The 25,336-nt window shown below is 35.5% G+C and overlaps 1 protein-coding gene and 1 long non-coding RNA gene across 6 annotated transcripts in view; one reads left to right on the top strand and one right to left on the bottom strand.

Moving 5' to 3' along the window:
• LOC137241103 (uncharacterized) overlaps positions 1 to 11,574 on the top strand; it is a 35,892-nt gene extending 24,318 nt beyond the window's left edge. For 2 of the 5 annotated variants that reach the window (XR_010949909.1, XR_010949913.1), the window contains 2 exons: positions 7,891 to 8,001; positions 11,190 to 11,574. This is a non-coding gene — a long non-coding RNA (uncharacterized lncRNA). Of the gene's footprint in view, positions 1 to 7,890; positions 8,002 to 11,186 lie in introns of all 5 variants that reach the window. The other 3 variants (XR_010949912.1, XR_010949910.1, XR_010949911.1) reach the window with 3 other exon arrangements.
• A 7,006-nt stretch (positions 11,575 to 18,580) lies between these two features.
• The window catches only part of LOC137241105 (inactive hydroxysteroid dehydrogenase-like protein 1), a 30,702-nt gene continuing 23,946 nt past the window's right edge, over positions 18,581 to 25,336 (bottom strand). Inside the window, exons 4-5 of the mRNA XM_067768333.1 lie at positions 24,470 to 24,918; positions 18,581 to 22,501 (exon numbers count right to left, since the gene is read on the bottom strand). Coding sequence (XP_067624434.1) covers positions 22,394 to 22,501; positions 24,470 to 24,918 — 557 coding nt within the window. The 3' untranslated portion in view covers positions 18,581 to 22,393. The remainder of the gene's footprint in view (positions 22,502 to 24,469; positions 24,919 to 25,336) is intronic.

Genomic DNA, 25,336 nt, shown 5'->3' on the forward strand with positions numbered 1-25,336 from the left:
CCTGAAAGTCACCCCTCGCGTGGCAGTCATTGAAATACTTCCTTACATTCGACATGAGGTCGCAAGGTTTTATCTAACCATCTCCTCGAAATTGGACAGCCTTGGCTGGCTTTTCAGTTTATAGGGGAATTGAAGAGATGCCTTGTTTGTACAGGTTCTTATTGAAAGATTCTGGAAAACAGTTGCTATTGTCATTTCAAAGGCTTCTTCCAGTAAAGTACTCTGACCTCCTGAAAGTCTCTACACTCCTGAAAGTCACTCCTTGGGTGGCAGTAATTGAGAAATTTCGTGACATTCGACATGAGGTCGCACATGGTTAGATATGTCCTCGATATTGGACAGGTTTGGTTGGCTTTTCAGTTTATTGGGAAATTGAAGAGATGTGTTGTTTGTAGTGAAAGATCCTGGCAATCAGTTGATATTGTCCTTTCAAAGACTTCTTACAATAAAGTACTCTGAAGTAAATCTCTTGTAGTCTGGTGCTGCGCCTTTGGGAACAAAATCTAGTTTGAATTCCCTGATGCCGGGCCTCAATTTATTTCCCTCTTGCTCGTGTAGCCCTTGGGAACTCATTGCAGATCAATAAAAGCACGGATTGGCTATACCGTTGGTGTTCCTCAATTTTAAGGACTATCCAGTCATCCATCAGGGTATTCGAATTCTGCAGACTCAGACACTGGCCATAAATTCTCATTTTGGTCAGGCTAATGCGCGTTCTAGGCTTTATGAGATTCTCCGAAGCCAAGATGATCATCAGCGAAGGACCATGGAATTCCTTGCCGATCTTAATTTTTTATAACATTTTGTAGAGCCCGTTTTCACTTTGAAATCTTACCTTATTCGCATTTTTAAACTATTTTAGGAACATGGCCAAACTTTTTTGTTTAATGTTTTTTAAATTCCAAAATATAGAATGTTTTTTTTATTTTTATTTTTTTTTCAACTCGTTGCCAGTAAATATCAATGCGTATATACATACATATGTATGTGGATATATTTTCGCTTTTGAACACCATTATATTTAATGGGGCATTTTATTTTTTAAAACAGCCATGAACAAAAATTTAAAAATTGAAATATGTGAAATTTTCTAAAGTGTGACAGTATTATGGAACAATTCTAAAACGACAGCGCTGACAAGATGACCGCTGTTGAATTGCCAAAACACTTTCGGCAGCAACATTTTGAAGCGTTTTGTATGTGTGAAGATTTTGAGTGATGCGCTGAGTAAAAGCAGTACCAACTATGTATGGTTGGGTTTGCTCTTGGTATTTTCGAAATTGAGACTGTTCTCATTCCGCTATGATATATTTTGCCATAAGTGTCCAAGTGGTACTACTCCTCTTCCAAGAAAATAGATACTTCAGCAATTATGGGAGTGATGATATTGGGGAGAAGAAAGTGACCATAAGGTTGGAAAAAGAGAGGATAAGGTAAAGAAAAAGATCAAGGGAGAGTGAAAGAAGAGAAAAAGGAACAGGAGAACTGTAAGGGAAAGGGATGGCGATAAAATTTAAAGAGAGAGAAAAAGAAGAAGAGGAAGTGGAAGAAGAATGTGAGAATAGATTGAAAAATAAAAAATAAAGGAATGGAAAATTATGAAGATAAAGGATCAGCAGGGAGGTGAGTAGGCGAAATAAGATGTGTTGCGGAAAACGAAACGGAAATGAAGAATGAAAGATGAAAAACGGACGGAGCCGACAAGAAGCCGAAAACCGAGAGAGGTAAAGACTAAAGGCAAGACGAAAGGAAAAACGGCAAAAGGGATAGGAAAGGAAGGGAAACCAAGTAGTGAGAGAGATTCACCATCTAAAGGTCGAAATCAAACAGAAGAGAAAGAGAACGCCACCGGACCCGGGGTTTCTCAGTGGGCCCCCGATTTAGAGGTACTAAGACATTTTTTTTTAATTCAGGATAGTCTTTAGTTGTTCCATGTGCAAATTTTAAGCCGAATTTCAAAAGCAACGAATATTGATAATGATTTTTTGCCTGGGCCTGAGGAGACAATAAGAACATCAAACAAAAATGTATGTTTACATGAATCCGAAATCGTAAAGTTTTCGTGGTGACACTGGTGAAGGTTCATCTCCAAAAATTCATCCAACAATACCACCAACTCTGTATCAAAGTCCAGATTATTTAAACGACTTCGATATCGGTACCGTGAATAATGAGTTTTGCGATCTGAAGAAGTCAACGAAATAGTTCGTCGAGGTCATCAAAAGTGTCCTGTTATTTCTCCACGTGATTGTCATGACGAGGCATTTCCTACCTCGTTGTTAAACAGAATATTGCCAAATGGAGAGAAAGTGGAGCGTGACTGTTTAGTGTGGAGTGCTAGTAGCAATGCTTTTTATGGCCTACCATGTCATCTATTAAGCACCAATACTTTAGTCGACCTAAAATTTGTTCTGCGGATATTCGAAATTCCAGGTATCGAAGAGCTATACAATAAACTGCCATTACACGAAAATACTCAAGATCACATTAAATGTTATATTCAATGGCGATCTTTACAAAATCTAATTCAAAAGGAGGCTACAAATGATACACTTATCAATGAACAACTAATCACTGAAACTCAAAAGTGGAAAGAAATTTTATATAGAATTTTGGACATTATTTTATTTTTGGGTGAAAGAGGTCTAGCTTTCAAAGGTATATATCTTGGTGAATGAAACAATGGACATTTTTTGGGCATCTAAGATCTCATAAGCCATTATGATCCGATATTTAGAGAAAGTTAGGATTTCACAACAGCAGCACAAACGTTTACAAGTTCACTATCTTTTCCCAGACATTCAGAACGAGTTTATAGAAATTTGTGCAAAGCATGTGAGGGAAACTATACTTAGATCAAGGCAAGAAAGCCAAGTATTTTGCTATTATCGTTGATGCTATGCCTGATGCTATTCACGTTGACTACGTTCATTTTGCGCTAACTCCATTTCAATTCGAAAGCAACAAATTTTACAATTCAAGAACGGTTTTTGGCTTTCGTGAATTGTAACCAAAAAACTGGTGAGAAAATCGCTGATCTAATTGGCCATACTTGATTGAAGATTGTCGTGCACAAAGGTACGATAACGGCGTCAATATGAAAGGAGATTACAACGGAGCACTACGTCACATTCTCGACAAAAACTCGAATGCTGATTACTCGCCTTGTGCAACCCACAGTCTCAATTTATGTGGTGTTGATGCTGCAAAATGTTGTACGGCTGCAATTACTTTCTTCGGAGTTGTACAAAAGTGTTTTACTATTTTCAGCAGCACTCCACAATGATGGGACATCCTAAAAAAATGTACCGAGCTCTCTTCATAGTCTTTCAGCCAAAAGCCAAATTTGACTACGCAAGCATACGGCGATGTTAGCGCCATTCTCAAGTACACCAACAAGTTCGAATGTATCTTGCTCCTCAATTTGGTTGAAAATACTGACTACCATTAATGAAAGAAACGTGGTCCTCCAAGCTAGAGACGCCACGATCTAGATGCCTTATTAGCTGATTTGAAGTTGATCAGGAACCAATGGGAAACAATTTTAAACGAATGCAAAACAGTTGCCATCAATTGAACATCCCGCCAAAGTTTCCGGACATTCGAAATGGAAAACCCAAAAGACGTTCTGAAGATAATTTAAATGAGATGAGTACGGATGATTCAGAGTCTGATTTTAAAAACAATACATTCTTGGTGATCGTTGATTCGGTAATCAGTGGCATTACTGAACGATTTGCAGCTATGCGAAATTTGAGCGAGACGTTTTCCTTTTTGTGGCAATTTGAAGACATGGATGAAACTACGGTTCAGGCAAGCGCAGCAAAATTTGTCGAAAAATACAAGTCAGACATTTCTCTAAGCTTAGAATGCGAAATAATTCACTTGAAACACATTTACGAAGCAAATCTTGATAAAGGTCTGTCACCATTGGAATTGCTAAATGCCATCTACATACATATGTTCAAAATCTGTATACAAATTTCCCCAACATTTGTGTTGCTTTACGTATCTTTTGCGCTATACCTGTCACTGTAGCTGGTGCAGAACGTTCCTTCAGCGTCCTTTCAAGAATGAAAAACTTTCATAGATCGTGTTCATTTCAAGAGCGAGTTTCAGGACTTGCCACGTTTTGTGTTGAATCCATTTTGGCAAGACAGTTAAATTTTGATATTATTATAAAAAATTTTGCAACGCAAAAAGCAAGAAAAGCCACTCTTTGATATCCGAACTTTCTATGTTGAATAATAAAAATTTATAATCATAATTAAATTTATCAGAAATGTATTAAAATGTTACCCAATAACTAGAAAAGATTATTTGAAACAATATGTGGCTGTTAAAAGATAATTTTATTTCTACGTTACAATAAAATAATTGTTTTTGTTTTTATCGGCCTATTGATAAATGATTCAAGGTTCGATTCGAGCTCAAGGCGAGAACAATAATTTAATCATTTATCAATAGGCCGATAAAAACAGAAACAATTGTTAATCGTACACGCCCGATCGTCTCGGGAACAATTTACCAGAAATAGCCTTACCAACTTTGATCTTCACCCTCAAGAAAATCGGCATTCGGCCATTACGTTGCTGTCGACGACAAAATCTGTATGAAAGGGGTCCATGGTCACAAAGCGTGCCAAAAATTCTCCTGGTCGGCTTGGTACACTTCGAGTTTGGGCTTTGAATTTCTCCTTTTGTTGGGCCGTTAACATTATCGACACTCAATGTGCGAGAGATTTTTAGAAAACTGCAATATGAAATCCCAGTATACCCGCAGTGAGGGACGTGGATGGGTGTATTTGACGATGTTTGCCTCCCTCTAGTCAATGCTGCTCCCAGCTTAAACTCCTTGTGACATATGGTGGACAAGTGTTCTCTTATGTTTTCACTAAGATGCCGTGAATATCGTTGGTAGACATTTTTTTCAAGCAGAGATATTTGATGACAGCTCTGATTTATTTTTCGCCCAGTTAAATGTTCGTGGCCTATTAGTCTGATTTTTTCCCAAACACCCGCCGCAGTGTGGTAGTAACGCGCTCCGCTTACCACACCGAGCGGCCTGGGTTTAACTTTCGGACCAAGTAACATAGAAAATTTAAAAACAAGTTTGTTTCAATTTAAAAACAAATTTTCAGAAAACATTTGAATAACGCCCAGTTTTCAGGATTTGTTTCAAAAATGCCCTATTTCGGAATTCGGTTGAAGAACGCCCTTTCTGAGAATTTGATTCTTAAACACCCTAGCTAATGTCAAATGTATTGACTTTGAGCTCAGTTAGGGCGTTTTTGAAGCAATTGCTGAGATAGGGCGTTCTTCTAGCGAATTCTGAGATAGGGCATTTTTGAAACAAATCCTGAAATAGGGCGTTATTTAAAAATTTTCTGAGATAGGGCGTTCTCGAAACGTCAGCAAAGATAGGGTGATATTCCACTCAACAGTCGAAATACACACGAAGCTTTGGTCGAATCACTTCCGAGGGGCGACCCCACTCAGGAAAACTTTATTCTAATTGAAATAAGTTTCTTCTTAATTTTGATGTTGCATTGCCTATGACTTGAACTTAGGCTCTTCGGTGTGGTAGCACACCACGGGCTCTTCATTATTTTGTCGTTAAATTTGTTTAATATGAAAACTGCTGTATTTTAATTTTAATTATTTTATGTACATATACATATGTTGTGGTTTTTATGGACATCGTCAAGTTGATATTCTTTCCAATTTATGCGGTATGCTTTGTGAACATTTTCCGAAATTTAAAAACTACTTTTTATGTTCTATAGTATTTATGGCATTCTTTCATGTAAAAATAAAAAATAGGCACTACATTATGTTGCGAAGAATTTTCGTGTCACAAAATATGAAGAAGAAATGAAAGAAAATATATTTTGAAATTAGGTCACAAAAAGTAAAACGTGTGAAAACTACAAAGTGGCAATCAATTATATTTAATAATTTGGTAAAAATTTAAACAACGTGACATCAGGGCGGACAACGCGACAGTTGTTTCGATTATACCTTTTATCAGTCCAATTCCTCGGAATATTGTTCTCGCGGATTTTTTTATTCCCGCTGAAAAATTCCTCCAATTCTTTTCTCCTAGGGAGAACAATAATTGGGGAATAGGAATTTCGAATTTTCGAAGTCAGCTGTTTTGTCAATTGAAATTTCGTTGCGCATTTCCTATTTTGTTTAAAAAATAGAAAAGTTTAATTATTGTTGCGAATTTGTTTGAAATTAAGAAATAAAATATAAACAATGCATAGTATTGTATTTCATGTGGTATTCACTGAAATGAGTAATGAATTGGTGCCACAGCAACATCAACAGAGGAGCATAAGAAGAAGAAGACGGCGGGATAACACAAATCCGCCGGAGTTGCCTGCTTTCATTCAGCAAAACTATTTTCTGGCGGCCAAGTCGAGTTGAATTAGTCTTTCATCATATGCCAAAATCTATTTAAGCCTTCTTAAAAATCCTTGCGCAATTTCTGGATGGCTGCATTAAATATACGAAGAGCTCTTCCGTTGCTTATGATATACTTTTCGACTTAAAATAAAGAATATTGTGGTTGTTGTTGTTGTTGTATTAACAGTGAGAATATTGTGGTAGAATATAAATACATATTTTAGCACAGATTTGTACAAGTAAGTGTTCTTTCTTAAAACAACCAATTTCCTTTAACTATTTTTATACATTCCCTTTAATTTAACTAGTGAAAAAACTCCTATGAAATGGCATAGAAATCTCCCTCTCCCTCACATTCATAATACCAACTTTTCTCCCATAACCGGTTTCCGCTTTTTCGAACATTGTTCAGAATACGAGGAAAGGGAGAAGTGAAAAAACTCACAAGGAATTTTTATTTAGAATACGAGGATTGGGAGAAGGGAAAAAACTCGCACGGAATTTTCGTTTAGAATTGGGCTGTATATCTCTTGAAAGCATTTTCTTCCGGGAGAGGCCTCCGAACCCGCACTCCTACGATGGTTGAAGTGTTACAAACGCATTCAGCCATGTCATGCCTTAGTTGTTGTAAACCTTATCCCAATCGCCTTCTTTGCATATTTTCTTTGTGCACAGTCCATACTTCGTATGGCATCATGTGGTAAAGAAACTTGGTGTTGTTCCTTTTGTTCTATTTATAGAACTACAACAAATTAACTAATGTTGTCTATTTGTATGAGTTTTAAGCGGGGATTGCCCTTATTGCTTTAAATGTATGAAGACATTTATTTGTAGCAATTTTTAATTTATAATTCATTTAATAATTTCGAAAAAATTTAAACAACGTGACATCGGGACGGACAAGGCAATCAATTACTTTTGATAAAGAAATTTCTTAAAAATCAGGTTGTCAGCAAAAGTTTTATATATTATACTAAGTCTTTTTATTTATTTCATATGGGCTTGAAAACACGTATAATATGTAAAATCTTACAACAAGCGTTCGCCATATGCTTTTCTTTTCAAGTAGTTTAATGGATTTTGGCAATAATTTTATTTAGGTCGTTCAATCTAGCCCAATAAGACGCGAAAGGCCAAACAATATGCTGCACTGAAAAAGTTAAAAAAATTTTAAACACTTGAAAATGTATACAAAATTCTACGTTCCATTTTAGTTAACATACAAAATGCTATAAAAACATTTGGCTTCATGTCAAGAATGGCGTAATGGAAATTCAATGATTTTCAGCTGCTTTTTGGTTAATGAAAATGTATAAATTAACTTAAATAATACATTAGGTCTATAAAAGTTGATGTTGAATTTTCCTAAACGATACCTGAATATGTATTTAAATTATTTTTCTCTTATTTTAGTTGTTAGTTTAATGAGTTTAATTAAAATTTTTAAATAATTAGATTTTTTCAATTTTTGGCTTTGTAGATGACGTCAACGCTGGACCAACTGTGAGAATATCATTAAGGCAATATCTTTTCGTGAATCAAGGAATATCCTGCAGCTTATGCATAAAATGAAATTTCGGTGAGTTTGCAGGTAAAAATCGATCAATTAATACACTAATCTATATGTATGTATGCGTGTATGTACATCAGGGTGTATCCCTCTATATTAAACAAAAACAAGACACAGAAAAAAGCGAATTCCCGACAACTCTAAGCTCTGAAGGGTGAAAATTTCATAAATTTTTCAAAATAACATTCGTAGGCTAGGTTAGGTTACGTTGAACTGGTCGGTCCATGAGGACCTGACATATACTGAATGAGTCCATAGTGTTACCAGAAGTTTATTTTAACGACGAAACTGAAAAACCCTATCAAAAATCAGGACCTATGTTATAAAATAACTCCGCCCTCTTGGCAAATACTAGAAGCCTCCTAGGACTTAAGCCACTTGCTGCTTCTAGATCTGGCAGCTGTATCACTCCTAAAAGCTGGAGTCTAAATCTGGCAAGCGCAGGACACGATTACAAGACGTGCTCGATAGTTTCCTCCTCCAACCCGCACTTCCTACATCTGCTATCACTGACCAAGCCTAATTTAAAGGCATGTGACGCCAGAAGGTAGTGCCGAGTCAAAATACCTGTCATGAGTCTACAGTCCTTTCTTTTTAATGATAGAAGCAACTTTGTTAGTCTAAGATTGTAAGACCTACACATAATCTTCAACACTTTACAGCCCCGCATTTGAATCTACGCCTTACCCTCTTGGTCGATCACATGCACCTCTCGCCTTCCCTTAATCTCACCCAATCTAATTGGGACGTCTACGGAGCAAGCTTCGAGGGATACGCCCTTTTTAGCTAATTCATCTGTTTTTCAGGCAGTCTGTTCGTCCTGTAACATTCGTAGGGAGTTTTGTGTATGGACCTTGCTTTGTCGATATTCGTATGCATTATGATCGGCTGGAATTTCCTCGTGTCCGGATTGCGTATTTCGAGACTCTTTATTTCTGTACTATTTATTTCGGAATCCCTACTTTTGGACTTGTGTAATTTGAGATTGTAATTACTACCCCTGAAGAATACGATCAATGATTATACTCCAATGTTTGGACTCAAGGACTCATCGGTTATTTCGATAGGAAACATTTTTTTTTCATGTTCTGGGAAGCAGCAGGGAAGTAACTATTTACAAGAAAAGACGTAAAAGAGTTTTGTTGGCGAAGATGTTTTGTTTTTTTATGCACAATATCAGGCTAGGTTGAGTGGGAGTGTACCGGAAATCTCCATACTTTCACGCGAAGATTTTTCTAATCCATTGTGATTGTTGGGGATATTGATTGTAAGACAGTTACGTTTGGGAGGAGGCACACTCGTCCAACAATATAACTCCTAAATGTTCCCTTCCAAACCACTTCCTTTTCCGCATCAACTTTAGAAGGAGCGCAAGACCCTAAACCATAGGCGTCGCAAGACTCTTAAAAAAATGGGCATCCAGAAATCTGAGTAATTTTTGTCTGTAGTCTTAGGCATAGGCAAAAAAATGACAAATTCACTGCTCTTCCTTCTCAAAGCTTCTGAATTGCTGGTGCACACGTCGTCGAAGAATCGGTATCTACGTTGGCTCATTGACCTGAGATGACCGCCATAAGTATTCTCATTGTAGATTTGTTTGGTTGAGAAACAAATTCCTTCTATTTCGACCGCCCTTAGAGCATATGTGTAATTTTTTCCTTATGATCGGGTTGGCGTACAGAGTTGTTCGTAACGTTTATGTTCCTTTCGATCATGTCCTCAGCAATTTTGTTCTCTTTGATGTTGCTTTTCTTAGGGATGCCAGCGATGTTCAACACTTCTGTACAGATTCCGATTTTACCAAATTAGATTTGTTTTGCTCTTAATGCAGCTTGGCTGCCAACAAAGATCTTAACAACAACAACATGTTGGTCGCTGGAGTTGCACTATTCTTCAGTAATCCTGATGACTCTTCGCGAAAATCCCAGAACCAGATTTTTTTTTTTCATTTTTGAGCCATTTGCGTGCAATGTTCTTGACTATGTCTAAGCTCTTCACCCGGTTAGCGTTGCCTTTCCATGTCTAGTTTATGAGACGGTAACCTGCACCACCTGCTAAACGTTTGTTCTCTGATTTGCTCTGCTTCTCAGCCAACTCCAGTATAAACTCCGCTGCCAATACTGTAGGCAGTATCCACACTGACACCATTACTAGTCTAAAGAACTGTATCGAAAATTTTGCCAGCTAATTCCGTCGATATTTTATGCCTACCGGCTTCGACAATCAGGTGAGTAATTATCTCACCGGCTTTATATCCACTTTTGGGTCAATGATGGTCATTTACATGCTCAGAGGATTGTTAACTGTGGTTTGAAATGTTATGTTGCAGTCTCAAGCATCATTGATGCTCGTGATTCCAGACGATGTTGCTGTGAACGCATATTTGACCAAATCTTTTGTGCGTCCATCAGGTCTCCAGCTTTTGCAGCGATGGCTGCTTTGAACTTTGCTACGATCCTTCAGTGCTGCTCAAACTTTTTAAACTAATCTTAATATAATTGTTCTGGTAGGTCCGTGAAATCACTGCAGTACATAAAGTTTCGGGACAATGTGCGGTAGCACGCCTTCTTGAAAGATAAAGTTTCTATTTCGCATAACTTTGAATAAAATTTGGTTGATACCACTAATTATGGGCTCTTACGTCGAGACAGACGGCTAATATTTGGTAGAGTGAACCTCCATATGGAGAGAGAAAAGGAGTGTAGAGTGGGAATAAGATAAAGAGGGAAAGGGACAGGGAACGGAAGTGAAAACTAACTTGAAAACTAAAGTTCGGACAGAACCAAGGCTGCCAGATCCGCTCAAACCATCAATTCGTATTTTGAAAGAAAACTCTTTGTTCAAACATTCTAATATTGAGAAATTTTATTTTTATATAAGTGTGTGTATTTGCGCAAATATTTTGCTACATTAACCACCAATGCAAAACTTAGAAAACCGATAAATATTTATTTTCAATTTTATATGCATATTTATCTTTTGTTTTTGTGTATGCAAATAAATTGTTGCTATTGGAAGTGCAATTATTTATTTAGAATTTTGAAAAAATAATCAATAAATATCGAAAACTTTTGTTCATGTGCATTTTCTTTCAATCTTTTCTATTTATTTTCGTTACATTTGTACATTCATGGCAATTTCATTTTAATAAATAACAACTACTTTGTTTACTTCTACGTCTCTGCACAAAAAAAACAAAATACCAGCAGCCAAAATGTGATTTAGGAAAGGGCAGCGGAGTATACGCAAAGTAAATCAAAACCAACAACACAATGGATATTTCACCAACAGCTGTCAACAAATTATTCATCACTTTGTCAAAAGCGAAACATTTTTCTTTAGTCATCAACTCCAAGAAATTGCGTTTATTTAAAAATAGATTCATATTCATAAAAATTAAAAAAAAAAAAAAATACTATACAGAAAAGCGTAAATCAAAAATCTTTGAAATGTATTTATTACATAATTTTAAAATTAGTTTTATAAGGATATTTGTTACATTTAAGCCGTAGTTGTAGTGACTTTATAATTATATAAGATGATATGATATATTAAACAGCAGCAAAAGGGAATAAATAAGAAAAAGAAAAAATGGGTTTTTATGAAATGGAAAAGGTAAGAGCTTTATAAAGAAAATAAGAAAATACAAAAAAATATCACAGCATATACATATGTATATTTTATTTTAGCTAAAAACAGACACGGCGTGGCTGAATGTGTTTTTGTTACAGTTCAAACATCGCAGGAGTGCGTGTGCGAATCCCACTTTTGAGAGAAAAAAAGAAGATTTAAAAAGATATACAAGGTATAAACGAAACAGCTGTCGTCTTGTCCGTCCTGTCACCAAACTCCAACCTTCGCTAACGATAAAACTCCATCGACAACAAGTAAGGAAGGCTAAGTTCTGGTGTTATCGAACATTACATACTCAGCTGAGAGCTTAGCTGCGTTGGTTGCGTAGAGTTTCGCAGATAGTTTATAAGTGGTCTTTAATTCCATATTACATGCGTTTGGGAAATATCTAACGTTTTTTGGACCGATTTTCCTTCATCCTTTGTCAAATAAGGGAACATCACCATGTAGGAAAATGATCCTAGGGCAACCCTGGTATGTGTTTGTATGACATTGGTATCAAATTAAAGGTATCAATGAGGGTTTTAAAAGGTAGTGGCCCTTAGTTGTATATGTGAAGGCGTTTTCGGGATATCGACCAAAATGGGGACCAGGGTGACCCAGAACATCATCTGTCGGATACCGCTAATTTATTTATATATATAATACCACGAACAGAATTCCTGACATGATTCCAAGGGCTTTTGATTTCGCCCTGCAGAACTTTTTCATTTTCTTCTACTTAATATGGTAGGTGTCACACCCATTTTACAAATTTTTTTCTAAAGTTATATATGGTATAGAATTATGGCATTTTTTTCATTTTTCGATATCGAAAAAGTGGGCGTGGTCATAGTCGGATTTCGCCCATCTTTAATACTAAGGTATAGTGAGTTCAGATAAGTACGTAAACTACGTTTAGTAAAGATATATCGATGTTTGCTCAAGTTATCGTTTTAACGGCCGATCGGAAGGACAGACGGTCGACTGTGTAAAAAAACTGGGCGTGCCTTCGCCCATTTTCACAGAAAACAGTTATCGTCATGCCCTTACCAAATTTCACAAGGATTGGTAAATTTTTGTTCGACTTATGGCATTAAAAGTATTCTAGACAAATTAAATGAAAAAGGGCGGAGCCACGCCAATTTTGAAATTTTCTTTTATTTTTGTATTTTTTTGCACCATATCATTACCGGAATTGTATTTTGATATAATTTAATTATATACTGTAAAGATATTCAATTTATTGTTAATATTTGACTCAAATTTTTTTTTTTTAAAAAGGGCGTGTTTGTCATCCGATTTTGCTTATTTTTATTTAGAACACATATAGTAATAGCAGTAATGTTCTTGCCGAATTTCATCATGATATCTTCAACGACTGCCAACTTACAGCTTGCACAACTTTTAAATTACCTTCTTTTAAAAGTGGGCGGTGCCGCGCTCATTGTACAAAATTGTACTAATTTTCTATTCCGCGTCATAAGATCAACCCACCTACCAAGTTTTATCGCTTTATCCATCTTTGGCAATTAATTATCGCACTTTTTCGGTTTTTCGAAAATTTCGATATCGAAATAGTGGGCGTGGTTAATGTCCGATTTTGGTCATTTTAAAGAGCAATCTGAGATGAGTGCCCAAGAACTTACATACAAAATTTCATATTTCATATTTATTTATTTAAGTCTATGATTACAAAAATCTTACAGACTAGATTCCATATGGATATATGTGTACATATGTATATAGATAGTACTAAACTATTTAGCTAAAAACAGAAAATAACATATTTTTAGAGCAAAATTTAGTCAAGTTATCGTGTTTACGGACAGACGGACGGACGGACGGACATGGATAAATGAACTTCTTTTTTCGCCCACAACATTTTGATATATAGAAGTCTATATCTATCTCGACTAGTTTATGCCGTTACGGGGTACCGTTATGCGAACAAAATTAATGTACTCTGTGAGCTCTGCTCAGCTGAGTATAAAAATATCTAAAGCAGTATCAAGTGCGCAGAAAAGCATGAAACATTTATTACTATACCATACTTCTACATGGGACTTAGGCGGTTATTCCTCATGACCACAATGTACTAATTGTTGCATACTTTTCTGTACACTTAATACTGTTTTTGATATTTTCGTCGATGGAGTTTTAGCGTTAGAGAAGGTTGGAATTCGTGGGCTGATGTCACGTTGTCTCAATTTTTCTCAAATAATTAAAAAATATAAAAAATTATGACTTAGTGTATTGCTTTATATATGTTACCTAGATATACACAAAATATTATCCAAATTGGTAGGGTCGTTTTCGAGAAAATAGCAGATACACAAAGCAACGAATATAATCAGGTTAGATGGCAACCCTACTAGGAAATATTTCTGTTGAAATAGAACTTTAAATACCTTTCGCTAAGTACCAAAATGGGTAAATCTTATTTCACGATCTAGCAAAAATATAAGATCGTAAACAAAATTAAAGAGGTGGTCACCTCGGAAACTCATTCTTACCAGCTGAGCTACTCAGTGAAAAAACTTAATTAAAATGGAGAGAATAACTCACAAATAAACTTTCACTCAACAGGTTCAAGACGGGGTAAAAATAACAGCGGATATACATATAAAGTAAACAATATAATGAGACTGAGTCAGTAGTATCGTTACCCTTAAAGTGTACGATCTCATAAAATAATACGGGTCGCGTAATACGTTTTACAATGAGTGACTGAAACCCATTTTTATTCAAAAACTATGCAACTGGCAAACTATTTCTGAAAACTATAATAAGTTATGGATCTAATCTAACATTTGTAGCTAGTTCACATATGGCTTAAATACGATCCAGCATTTCAGAGTTATTGTGATTTAAAAATTGAGTTTCAATCACGGATTGTAAAACCCAGTCCAGGGCCCAGTTTTTTCACTTTAGGTAAAATTTCCGAAGTACTTACTTAGAGCATACTCGTACTTTTACTGATTATGGCTACATGGTATTAAATGGATTGTGTATCATAACCCTTACAAGGGGTTCCTAGCGCAATTTATAGCTACTCAACCCTACCCGTGGCGAATCTTGTTTATTTATCAGACAAGGCTCGGTTCACCCAAGTTGCTTACGGAAGGAGGGGGTAGAATGACCTAGAATGTTTAACGTGGTCATACAAAATTGTAGCCGAAAGGGTCGGGATAGTTACTTAATGGAACATACCGAATCTGCATCCGACAAAGGACCATTAACATAAAACTCCCCAAAACCTCGGAGAATCACCTTATTACAAAGAGAAGACTATCGATCGTTTTAATAGCCATTTTGGCAGCATTATTAACTTCCAAATTCCTCCTAACCCGGAAATATTTACACGGTTCACTTATTTTTGCTCCATATTCAATCGAAGGTGTTCAAAATTAGGGAAGACTGTATCTCGTCGAGCTACTTTCGGGTAAGCAAGATTCGGACCGCTTGTTCACCACAACACAAGGTGTCCCTGAAGAGTATCATATGGGATGGACATAACACCCCGTGTAACAGGAGTTTTCAGATGAACAGTCTGGGTTATAACGTGGCACCACTTCGACTCAAGAGCTTAAAGCAGGTTGCCTCGGACCCCGATAAAAAAAAAACAATACCCCACTTAAAGGGCATCCCTGTACAATCTTCGCTGGGACACAGCTCTTTCCATCCACTGTGATAGTCAGCAAATAGCTCATTTAATTTTGGTACTGTAAAACATTTATGACCTTCATTTGCTATAATTTTCTTTTTCAAATCACGTCACATACTTCGTACGAAATAATCAGAGCTTAACTGTACACTTGCATTTAATCACGGTATTTTAAGTCAATTAATATAGTAAATATTACCTAATTCGTATCCATAACTTTTAGGCAGCTCTGTATGCTGTAAGTTCAATGTTTACCTAGTTAGGTACATGCTTACGCTGTAACTACATAACTACTTACTCAGACGTGTAAGCACAATCATATTAAGAGGAGGTCAAATTTGATTAAGGTACTCGCGCTCACCCAACTGATAAAATCCAAAATTTAAAACCAAGTAGTAAATCTTAAAAATGAAAAAAAAAAAAAAAAAACACTTGACATTAAATCTCATTAACCGTAACAAAAGTTGAACTTCAGTACTTTATTAAGCTTGAAAATGATTAAGGGTAAAACGTCTAGATGAGAAACAAATAAATGTACACATATGTATTTAATAGGGTGCCTCGTTAAAAAAAATGTTTCACTAAAAGTATTGTATGTTATTACCTGCTATGGAATCGCAACATACGATCACGGATGGAATACTATTTTTACTCAAGCGATAAAAACTAGGCTGTCGAACTATTTAAAAAAATAATAATATATTATGGATCTAGCAAGTACGCGTTGTCCCTAATTCTCATATTTCATTAATCCTATACACCATTTCTGAGCTACTGTTATTTTAAAAACGGCATTCGATCACGGATCGTATGTTACGATTCGTCCCCTGGGTGACCGACAATGTATTTTTTAGTAACTTCTCATTGAGCTACAAACATGAAACTTCATAGATAGGTTAAGACAGCTAGGCAATGCAACAAAAGGTGGAAAAATTCCGCTAGGTGATGCACGGATCAAAATAATTATATAAGAACTTAGAAATTGGGAATTTTGAGATCGGTTTTTAAGTAACTCCTCGGTGAGCTAGAGACTTGAAATTTCAAACTTAATTCAGAAGCCGATGACGGTATAAAACGTATTACCAAAAGTTTCACTAAAAGGAGCACGGATCGAGATATTTAGAAAATTCGTCCGAATTTGGCAATTTTTGAGGTTGAGTTTTAAAAAAACCTGTAGATAGGCTAGGGACATACATTTTTGAACATAGCTTGGAGCAGAATGATACCTCAATATTCACGATAAAATAAAATTGCCTTTATGGGCAGGGATCGAGATACTTGAGATATTTAGAAAATAAATAAAGGGGGCGAATTTCTACCTATTTTTAAGAATCTTCTCTTTAAGCTACAATCTTGAAACTTCAAACATGTCTATCTGGTTCAGAGAAAGGTAAGAATGAAATGAAAGGAGGGTGAAAGTTTCGAAAGGTGGTACACCGATCGAGAGTTTTAAAAAATTCGAAAAGAAAGAAGGATGGAATCTTGCGGTCGACTTTGTAGTAATTTTCTATTCCCGTTAACATTGGACGCTGACGTATACTTCAGAGCCCGGCAACAGTGCAACACAAAAAGCCACTAGGTGGCGTAGGTATCGAGATATTTTCAAAAAAGTAATAAAATTAAATTAAAAGACGAACATTTATCCCACTTTAATATTTTTGTTTCTAAACATTTTTTTACAATTTCAATGTCAAAATTTTAAAATCAAAGTCAGCAAGAATTTGTCTTTGCATATGCACACATGCCCATTTATATAAAGGAAGTGCTTAAAAATTGTTTGTTTTCTTTTTATTTAAACTTCAAACATGTAATATCTTAAGTAGCCACATCTAAGCAAGATGGCTTGGAATGTAGCGCATTCAGTGGCGGATCCAGGCTGCTTTTTGCGGTGGTGGTGGGGGGGGGGGGGGGGGGTGGGGGGAGATTTCAGTCAGTAATTGTATCTCCCAATAGCTGATGTGTTTTGAACAAAGTTCATATCAAGATACTTTATACGTGAAAATGCAATACAAAACAACAAGGGAAACGTATAGCAGACCGTTATTTTTTAGGGGTAAATTTATTAGTATTTTTTTACATCGTTTAATAATTTCATACACATATTTGGTTTCATTTAGTTATTTAAATTAACAATAGTACATCCAATTTTTTGACATCATTTTTATCTTCTGCATAGTTCATATTCACACAGTAAATTTAATTCTATGCTTCACTTTTCAATCTTAATATCGAAATGGGTATTTAAAAATGCAAGGCCAGTGAGTCTGTTCTTGGACATTGTGGACCGTAACCATGTTTTCAACCGGCGAAGTGCCGAAAAGCTCCTTTCAGCACAAACATTGCTAGCTGGAAGCGTGGCCAGAATTTTGATAAGAACATTTATTGATGGAAACGCATATTCATTGCAATCACTTAAAACTTTTTCAGCTGATAGTGGAATTGATTTTTTGTGTTGCTTATCAGACCAGCGTTCTGACCACACTTCGTACTCTCCATCTAGATTCATTTTATTTCCTCCAATAAGAGATGCGTATCCTTTACCAAGATCTTAGACAAGCTCTTTAGACAAATTTTTTTGCAATGTATTATCTTTGATGATTCGCGATGGGAGTAGCAAATTAAGATCAAAAACTTGCAATTTATCTTCAGGTAATCTACCTTGTAAATCAAGAATGATATGATCAAGAAGAGGTATATAAAATGCTTTTCGATAATACTCTTCAGCGTCTGATGAAGTGTAATTCGCTCGATGTGTTTGCTTTTTAGCAATTCGTGGGAGGACCATATCAAACTTCAACTCATCTCCTAAAGCGACTATTTTTTGTAAAATCCCGAAAAACGACTTTCTGCTTCAAGTCAATGGTTTTTCAATGTTCGCAAAGTGTCACTCAATGCTTCAGAAGCTTGATTCAAATCTATTGACGGTATTTGCAAAAGTAAGTTTAGTGGTCGTGTAACAGAAAGTACATTCCTCAAACAAATCTTAGAAATCGCGAACTCTGTCTCGCAAATAGATTTCAATATAGAAAGGGCCTCAGAACTTGTTGTTGAATCTTGCCAAGTAGAAATTTCTTGAAACGAAGCAACAATTTTTATGATGTTTTCTTCAAACTGCATTATACCATCATGTTTTTCAGACCAGCGCGTTTCACATAGTCCACTTAATGATTCCTGCAGATGTTTTTTGAAAACTATTGTACGTTTCGGAGACTGATTTGGAAAACTGATAATTTTTTTCATCAACTCAATACAATCCTTTGTTTGAAGAAATTTCGACGTTTTCGCAAACGAGTTATTGAGACAATGGTTGAAACACGGACAATGATTAGCATTGGTATTTATTTTAATAAGTTTCTACACAGTTCCCTTAACTTCTGATGTCATTACAGAACATCCATCCGTTCCAATTCCAACTCAATCTTCGAAGGGTAGTCCTAAATTATTAAATCACTATGTGTGCAAGGCTAACTTGCCAATTTTTTCTCTCCATTTATAACATCTTCTTCTCGGATCGAATCGTACGCATCAAGGAAAGCTACAAAATCTTCTCTTATATTGCCATCACATAAGATTCTGAATAACCTTTATTCAGTAAAGTAAGGTTTGATTCAGTATGTTATCAACAGCGCAAATATTTCTGAGCATTGGACTGATTTGCATGAGCATTCTTACTGTTGAGCGCTAATATTATTTGAAAATTGATACTCAATTAAAGCATTCATACAAAAACTGCATTATGAAAAGTACCAAATATCCATCATTATATTTATACAAATACTGCATAAAAATAGTGGGTTTCTGGGACTTCGTGAAAAAATTTTGTTCCGAATAAATTTTGGAAAAAAAAATCTAGTCTGGGGGGGGGGGGGGGGGGGGGGCGCGATCGCCCTTTGACAAAAAGGCCATGTCCGTCCGTGAAATTTAGACAACTTTTTGAAAATGGGCGTGGCACCGCCCACTTGTGATAAAACCAATTTTACAAATATTATTAATCATAAATCAAAAACCGTTAAACCTAAACAAAATCGGTTAAAGATCACGGGTACTTTTATATAAAAGATTTCTAAAGGGGTCGTGGGCGAATCAAATAAGCTATATCTTTGCAAAAAAGAGCTTTATAGCAATTATATTTCTTTTACCAAGTGAAATTATAACAAGAAATAGGAAAAAATTCAAATTTTTGAAAGTAGGCGTAGACGTATCAGCCTTATTCCGAAATCTCATCAAAATTATCTATAAATAACACCCAAAATTAATGACCAAAAGAGCTTACGGTACATGATATAAGACAGACATTAACGAAAACTCTTCTTCAAGTTCTGGCTTCCGAAATGCAAGAGGGGTGACCCTGTAGGAGACTCTTGTACAAAAAAATTTTAAAATTATTCTGGACAGTGAGCTGCAAGAGCTCGAAGGAACTTTATGCATATAAAGGATGCTGAAGTGTACGTGGGGTCTATCGCTGTCTCTCCCTTATTGAGTATTTACTACGGAGCACTTAATTGGTCGACTACCACACAAAAATGCAGGGGATTACGATGAGGCGGTTTCACACGTAGTTTAAAAAAATTTCCTCTTTAAAAAATATTTAATACAAAAGAGGACGTGGTTCTGCACCACTTTTTGTAAATTTTTATAGGAACTTGTTCACGCGATGTCAATTCTTCTTCGAGTTATGTCTCCTGAAACGCTGAAAGATACTTGATGAAAAAAGCCATGTCCTTCTTCCGCCAATTTTATTTCATACCTGCGATGATGGTTTGAGAGTCTAAAAGCATTGCCTTTATTGCTTACTATATTCGTGCACAATCCGTTTACAAAATTTTTCATAACTAAAGTGTGCGTGGTCCCTTACCGATCTCGTCCATTTTTCTCAGCACATTCCCTATGGAAAAGATTGTCGCTTTGCAAATTTCGTGATGACAACTTAAAAGGTTTTTGATCTACGATTATAAAAGCCTTAAAATCTACCTATCTACCTATTATCGTGTTTACAGAAGAATGGGCGGATATGGCTATTGATCATTTTGAAAAAAGGAAGTCCATATTTATCTTGACTGAGTTATGCCATCACAGCGTACCGTTATGCGCATAAAATTAATCCACTCTGTGAGCTATGCTCATTTGTAAGATCGCGGGTTCGAATCGAGCTCAAGCCCTAACTATAATTATTTTATCTTATTATTGTTATGATATAATTTTTCTTAAATGAAAAAATGATTTAAATTAGAATAGAAGAAAGAAAAAATTTAGACAACTGCCCAAGGCATATCATTGTTAGGCCTTGAGCTCGATTCGCATAGCGATCTTACAAGTCAGTGGGCCGATTTAACAACAAACATTTTTATGCTCATTTGGGTATAAAAATAATGAACGATGAGATAAATATTTGGTTTCAAAGACATTCGTTTCAAGGTTTAGGCGCACTTTGGGCCATATTGAGATTTTTTTATGTTCTCAAGACAATATGAACTTAATGACACCGAATGTAAGCACGAATTCAAAATTCATTTTTATTTAAAAGATATTCATCATAAATATGAACAAAAAAAGATTTCTTCAAAAAATATTACATCGAGTTGGGGTTTGTCATTGCCGGTTAGTTCGCATTTTGTTACATACAAACATACATACACCTGGCACTAAGTCTGAAGATTACACAATTACCGTAACAGTGTGCTTTAAGTTTATTGCGATACCGGCAGTGAAATAAAATAAATACTAACCGACAGCCAAAAATTACATTAAAAGACTCGTAAATGCGGTTTATTCAAGCCATAACGGTGATGAAGCCTCACAAAATGTGTAAGCACGCAAGTGCAACTCTACTGAGTTTAATTGAATATATGTACAGTACGAGTTTGTTTATAGACAAGTAAGTATATTCATAAAAACTTACTTTAATACTTTTTGTTCTTGTATCAATTCATGTATACGTAACATATATATTGCATTTTCGTACAAGTCTTTCATTATAAAGGTCGCGTCACAATGAAAGTTTCCATATAGATACGTTTAGCACAAGCTTATGCAATCCAATAACATCGCCACAATCAACCAAGATGTTGCGTTTATAAATATGAAGAAACTTCAGACTTGGCAATTAAAGTTTATTTCGCCTTGGCCATTCACATAAACAATTTCTCGAAGCACTGTTATAAACATTCTAACTATACAAAAAAATACTTGCTAACATATTTTGTGTCGTATCCATTTGTTATATTGCAGTTTTTAATTGCGAAAAATGTTAAAAAAGTTACCAACGAGTGGGTAAAATAATTTCACTTGCAAAGTGTGCCAGCACCCTTAGCCACAGCAAATGTCAAATTCTTCTTCTTATGCTTTGATTGCAACAAAAGTTGCAAGTTGGCTACTTTTTCTAGTCATATGGCGCCGGCGTCGATAAATCTACCGTTCTTCATAAAAATACGTGCAATCTATTCATAATGCGTAAGATTGAGCTAAACGCATCTATATGAAAAACAGCTTATGTGACGGGGCTTTAAGTTGCTTGTGGTTCTACGCCTGCACTGTGCGCAAGCATGAAATTTGTTAACTTCTCTTACAACAAAACAATGGAATCGTACGATTTGTGATGGTCATTTTTACCAATCTGCATTCAACCGGTTTGTTGTCTCGTACTACATAATAATTGGTGGCCGGCGAAGACAAAATTAAAACAAAAGCAGTAAAACTAGAAAAAAAAATTATAAATGTCAATAAAGAGAGATTTGATTGCTTGTATTGTGTAATTTAAAAACATTTTCAGGTTGAAACCGCTTGCAGATTTCGTAAATAGCTAAATTTTATAAATGACTTACGAATGCAATTTTTTCACGTTAACAAATTATACTGCAAGTGCAGCGGGTTAATGCCAGATATATCAAACAACTTATATAATCAGGAAGTTTTGGGAAAAGAGATCCACCTAAGCAACTTTTAAGCAAATCAATTAAAATTTCTTAGAATAAGCTTGAAAAAATATATACAAATAGGTTTTTTTAAATAAGTTTACGAGCCAAAAATAGAGCATACGTTAAAAAAGATACTTAAGTAATTATATTTATATCTGTACACGTGAGTGCGTTTGTTAAAATGTAGAAATTAAAATTATATGCAATTCATATCAGTCTTCTAGGCCTTTTTTGCATGCGTTGTCAAGTATTCGTGACGTAGTTGACGTGTCATCATGTGAGCAATTCGTATGCGTAGCCACTCTGGACTGAGTTTCATGAAGAAATACTAAAAGAAATAAGATTAGGTAAGATATTGTTAGTAATATCTTTATATGATATTAAATGATGTCATGTGATACATAACGGTAAGATGTGATTTGATATAATATTATATGATGTGATTTCGTATATAATATATATCTATTTTAATTATTGTACTTATTGTTTATTATTGCAATAATATTGTTCAATCTAACAAGCTAGGCTCTTAGAGTCGTCATAACAAATAAAAAATAAAAATTAAAAAATTATAAGATATAATATGATATTATAAGAAGTGTAAGATATGATGTGATATGAACTGCTACGATATGATATAATATCATCATATCATATAGTACCATAAGATATGAAAGCATTGTGTGATCGAAATATTATCAGAGAATTTACACTTACACTTCTCTACACGTTCGCTGCTATTATGCTAAGATATAGTGTGATATAAAATGATGAGATATGAACTGTTATGACACGATAAAACGTTAGTGAAAAGGTTAGTGAAAAATGTAGATGGCTCCTAAAATGTAATTGTAAGTAGCGGCTACCATAGAAGTACTCAGCTCTAAAAAAGGAATAAAAAGTAAGCGTTTCTAGACAAGTACTCGGTTTCAACAAAATAACCGAAAGTAACCGGTAGACCAGAGAAGTAGGGTATCTCAAAAAAGAAACGAAAGTAACCGGAACCAGAGAACTGCTCAGCTTAAGAAAAGTAATTAAAACTAACGGGTCCCACAGAAGTCCTCTATTTCAAAAAACTTCCCAGTTCCAGAAAAGAAATTCATTAAAAAAACGGTTCCAAAGCAGTTGCCGCTTAAAGAAAGGTATTAGGTTAAAAAGGCACTTGATTCCAAAAATTTAACTGTTTCAAAATTGTAACTAGCTTCGGAAATGTTAACCGGTTTCATAAAAAAATAGCTTTCAAAATCTTAGCTGTCAAGGAACAAGTTCCAAAAAAAAAGGCGTATTTAGGAGAGTAATCGGCTCAAAAAAGTGTAGGTTTTCGAAAGAAGCAGCAGGTTCCAAAAAAGTAACTCAATTTCACCTGTTTCAAAAACGTTCGAAAAAGTTTACCGGTTCCGTAAAAGTACAATAAAGTTTAGCAGTTTCAACAGGTCCACGGTTGGAATAGGAAATAGTTACACAAAAGTAAACGGATCTACATAAATATCTGTGTAGATACCACTACGAACTGGTTGTAAAAAATGACTGGCCCCAAAGAAACATCTGATTCAAAACAAGTTACTGGATAAAAATAACGGACCGTTTTCGAAGAACTAATTCGCTTACTAGAAGTAGCCGGTCTAAAAAAAGTATCTGTTCCAAAAAACTAACTAGTTGGAAAAAAGTAAGCGGTTCAGAACACAGAACCGGTTCAGAAAATGTGATGGGCTTCAAAACAGTAAACAGTTTCAAAATAGTAAGCGGTCCCGAAAGAGTAACTCAAGCTAAAAAGGTAATTGGTTCTAAAAAGTAGCCGGTTCCAAAATCTCGCCGGTACCAAACAGTAGCCGGCTACAAATAAGTAAACGGTTATATAACACAAACTGGTTCAAAAAATCAAACGGTTCAGAAAAGCAAGGAATTCCAAAAAAATAACAAGTTCCGAAATTGAATCGGTTCAAAAAAAAAAAAAAAAAATAACGAATTCCAAAACCGAACGTATAACTGCAAAGAAGCTAGCTACATCACATTCGCTAACCTTTCAGAGTATTTAGATCCCATAATAAAGTCAAAACGCTGCGAAATGATTCCGAGCTGAATCAATTTGGATAAACCGAAATTGTGTTGATGTGATATCATATATTCATATATGAGGTACGATGGAGTATGGTATGATATGGAATACGTGATGTATTATGGTTACTATGTGATCTCTGGAAGGTCCAATCGCTAAGATTGAATTTCTAACAAAATTGAATTCATACTGCCATATTCCCACTCTTTTGTCCCACCCTAATATCAAACATTTGCATACCTGCAATCCATGTGTCCAATACCCTGTCGTTAGCGCTGTTTTGCCCAGCGTAAAAACTGCCGAACGTGTAAAACTCTTCACATCTGGTATTAAGAAGCCACCCTTCATCACCGTATCTGAATATTGATTCATTTTTGTGACCAAAAATAATGGTGTGACACATTGTACTGTGATATTGTAATCTGCCAATTCACGCTCGATCGCTTGTGAGAAACATTTCACATAACGCTTGGTTGCTGCATATACAGCCATATAAGGTATAGGCTGCAATTCACTACCGGACGATAAATTCACAATAGCGCCACGCTTTTGTTTCTTCAACTCTGGTATAAGCATGCGTGACATTATGGTGACCGCCGCAACATTAATATTGATTAGATCCCAAATAATATCCTCCGGTATATTGGCAAGTTCATCGGGATAATCATACATTTTGCCCACGTTGTTAACTAGGAGAAAAGAGAAGTAGAAGATAAAAATATGATATAGTTCATATCATAACTTGACACTGATTGTGAGACTCATAGTGTATAAATACACATAAATTTACGATACAGCTAGTCGGGACTAAATCATTTTTTTCGAGATGAAATCAAATGATATGACATAATGATATGACAACATACGATATGAGTTGACCTGATTTGAAAAAAATATCGATGGATGAGTGGAAAATCACCCAATCTCGGCTGTAAAAAATATTGGAGCACAGCCCAGATAAAATTATTAAAAAATATGCATTGCCTGTTGAACATTATTAAGGAATGCTTCGGAAGAGGCAAAGTAATTCAGATAAGCTCAGATAGCAGCTCCCACTTATAAATCCTCCCAGGGACATCATTGATGAGATCGCCATATTCGAAAAGA

The sequence above is a fragment of the Eurosta solidaginis genome, chromosome 2 (assembly GCF_040869045.1).
Source record: "Eurosta solidaginis isolate ZX-2024a chromosome 2, ASM4086904v1, whole genome shotgun sequence".
NCBI lineage: Eukaryota > Metazoa > Arthropoda > Insecta > Diptera > Tephritidae > Eurosta > Eurosta solidaginis.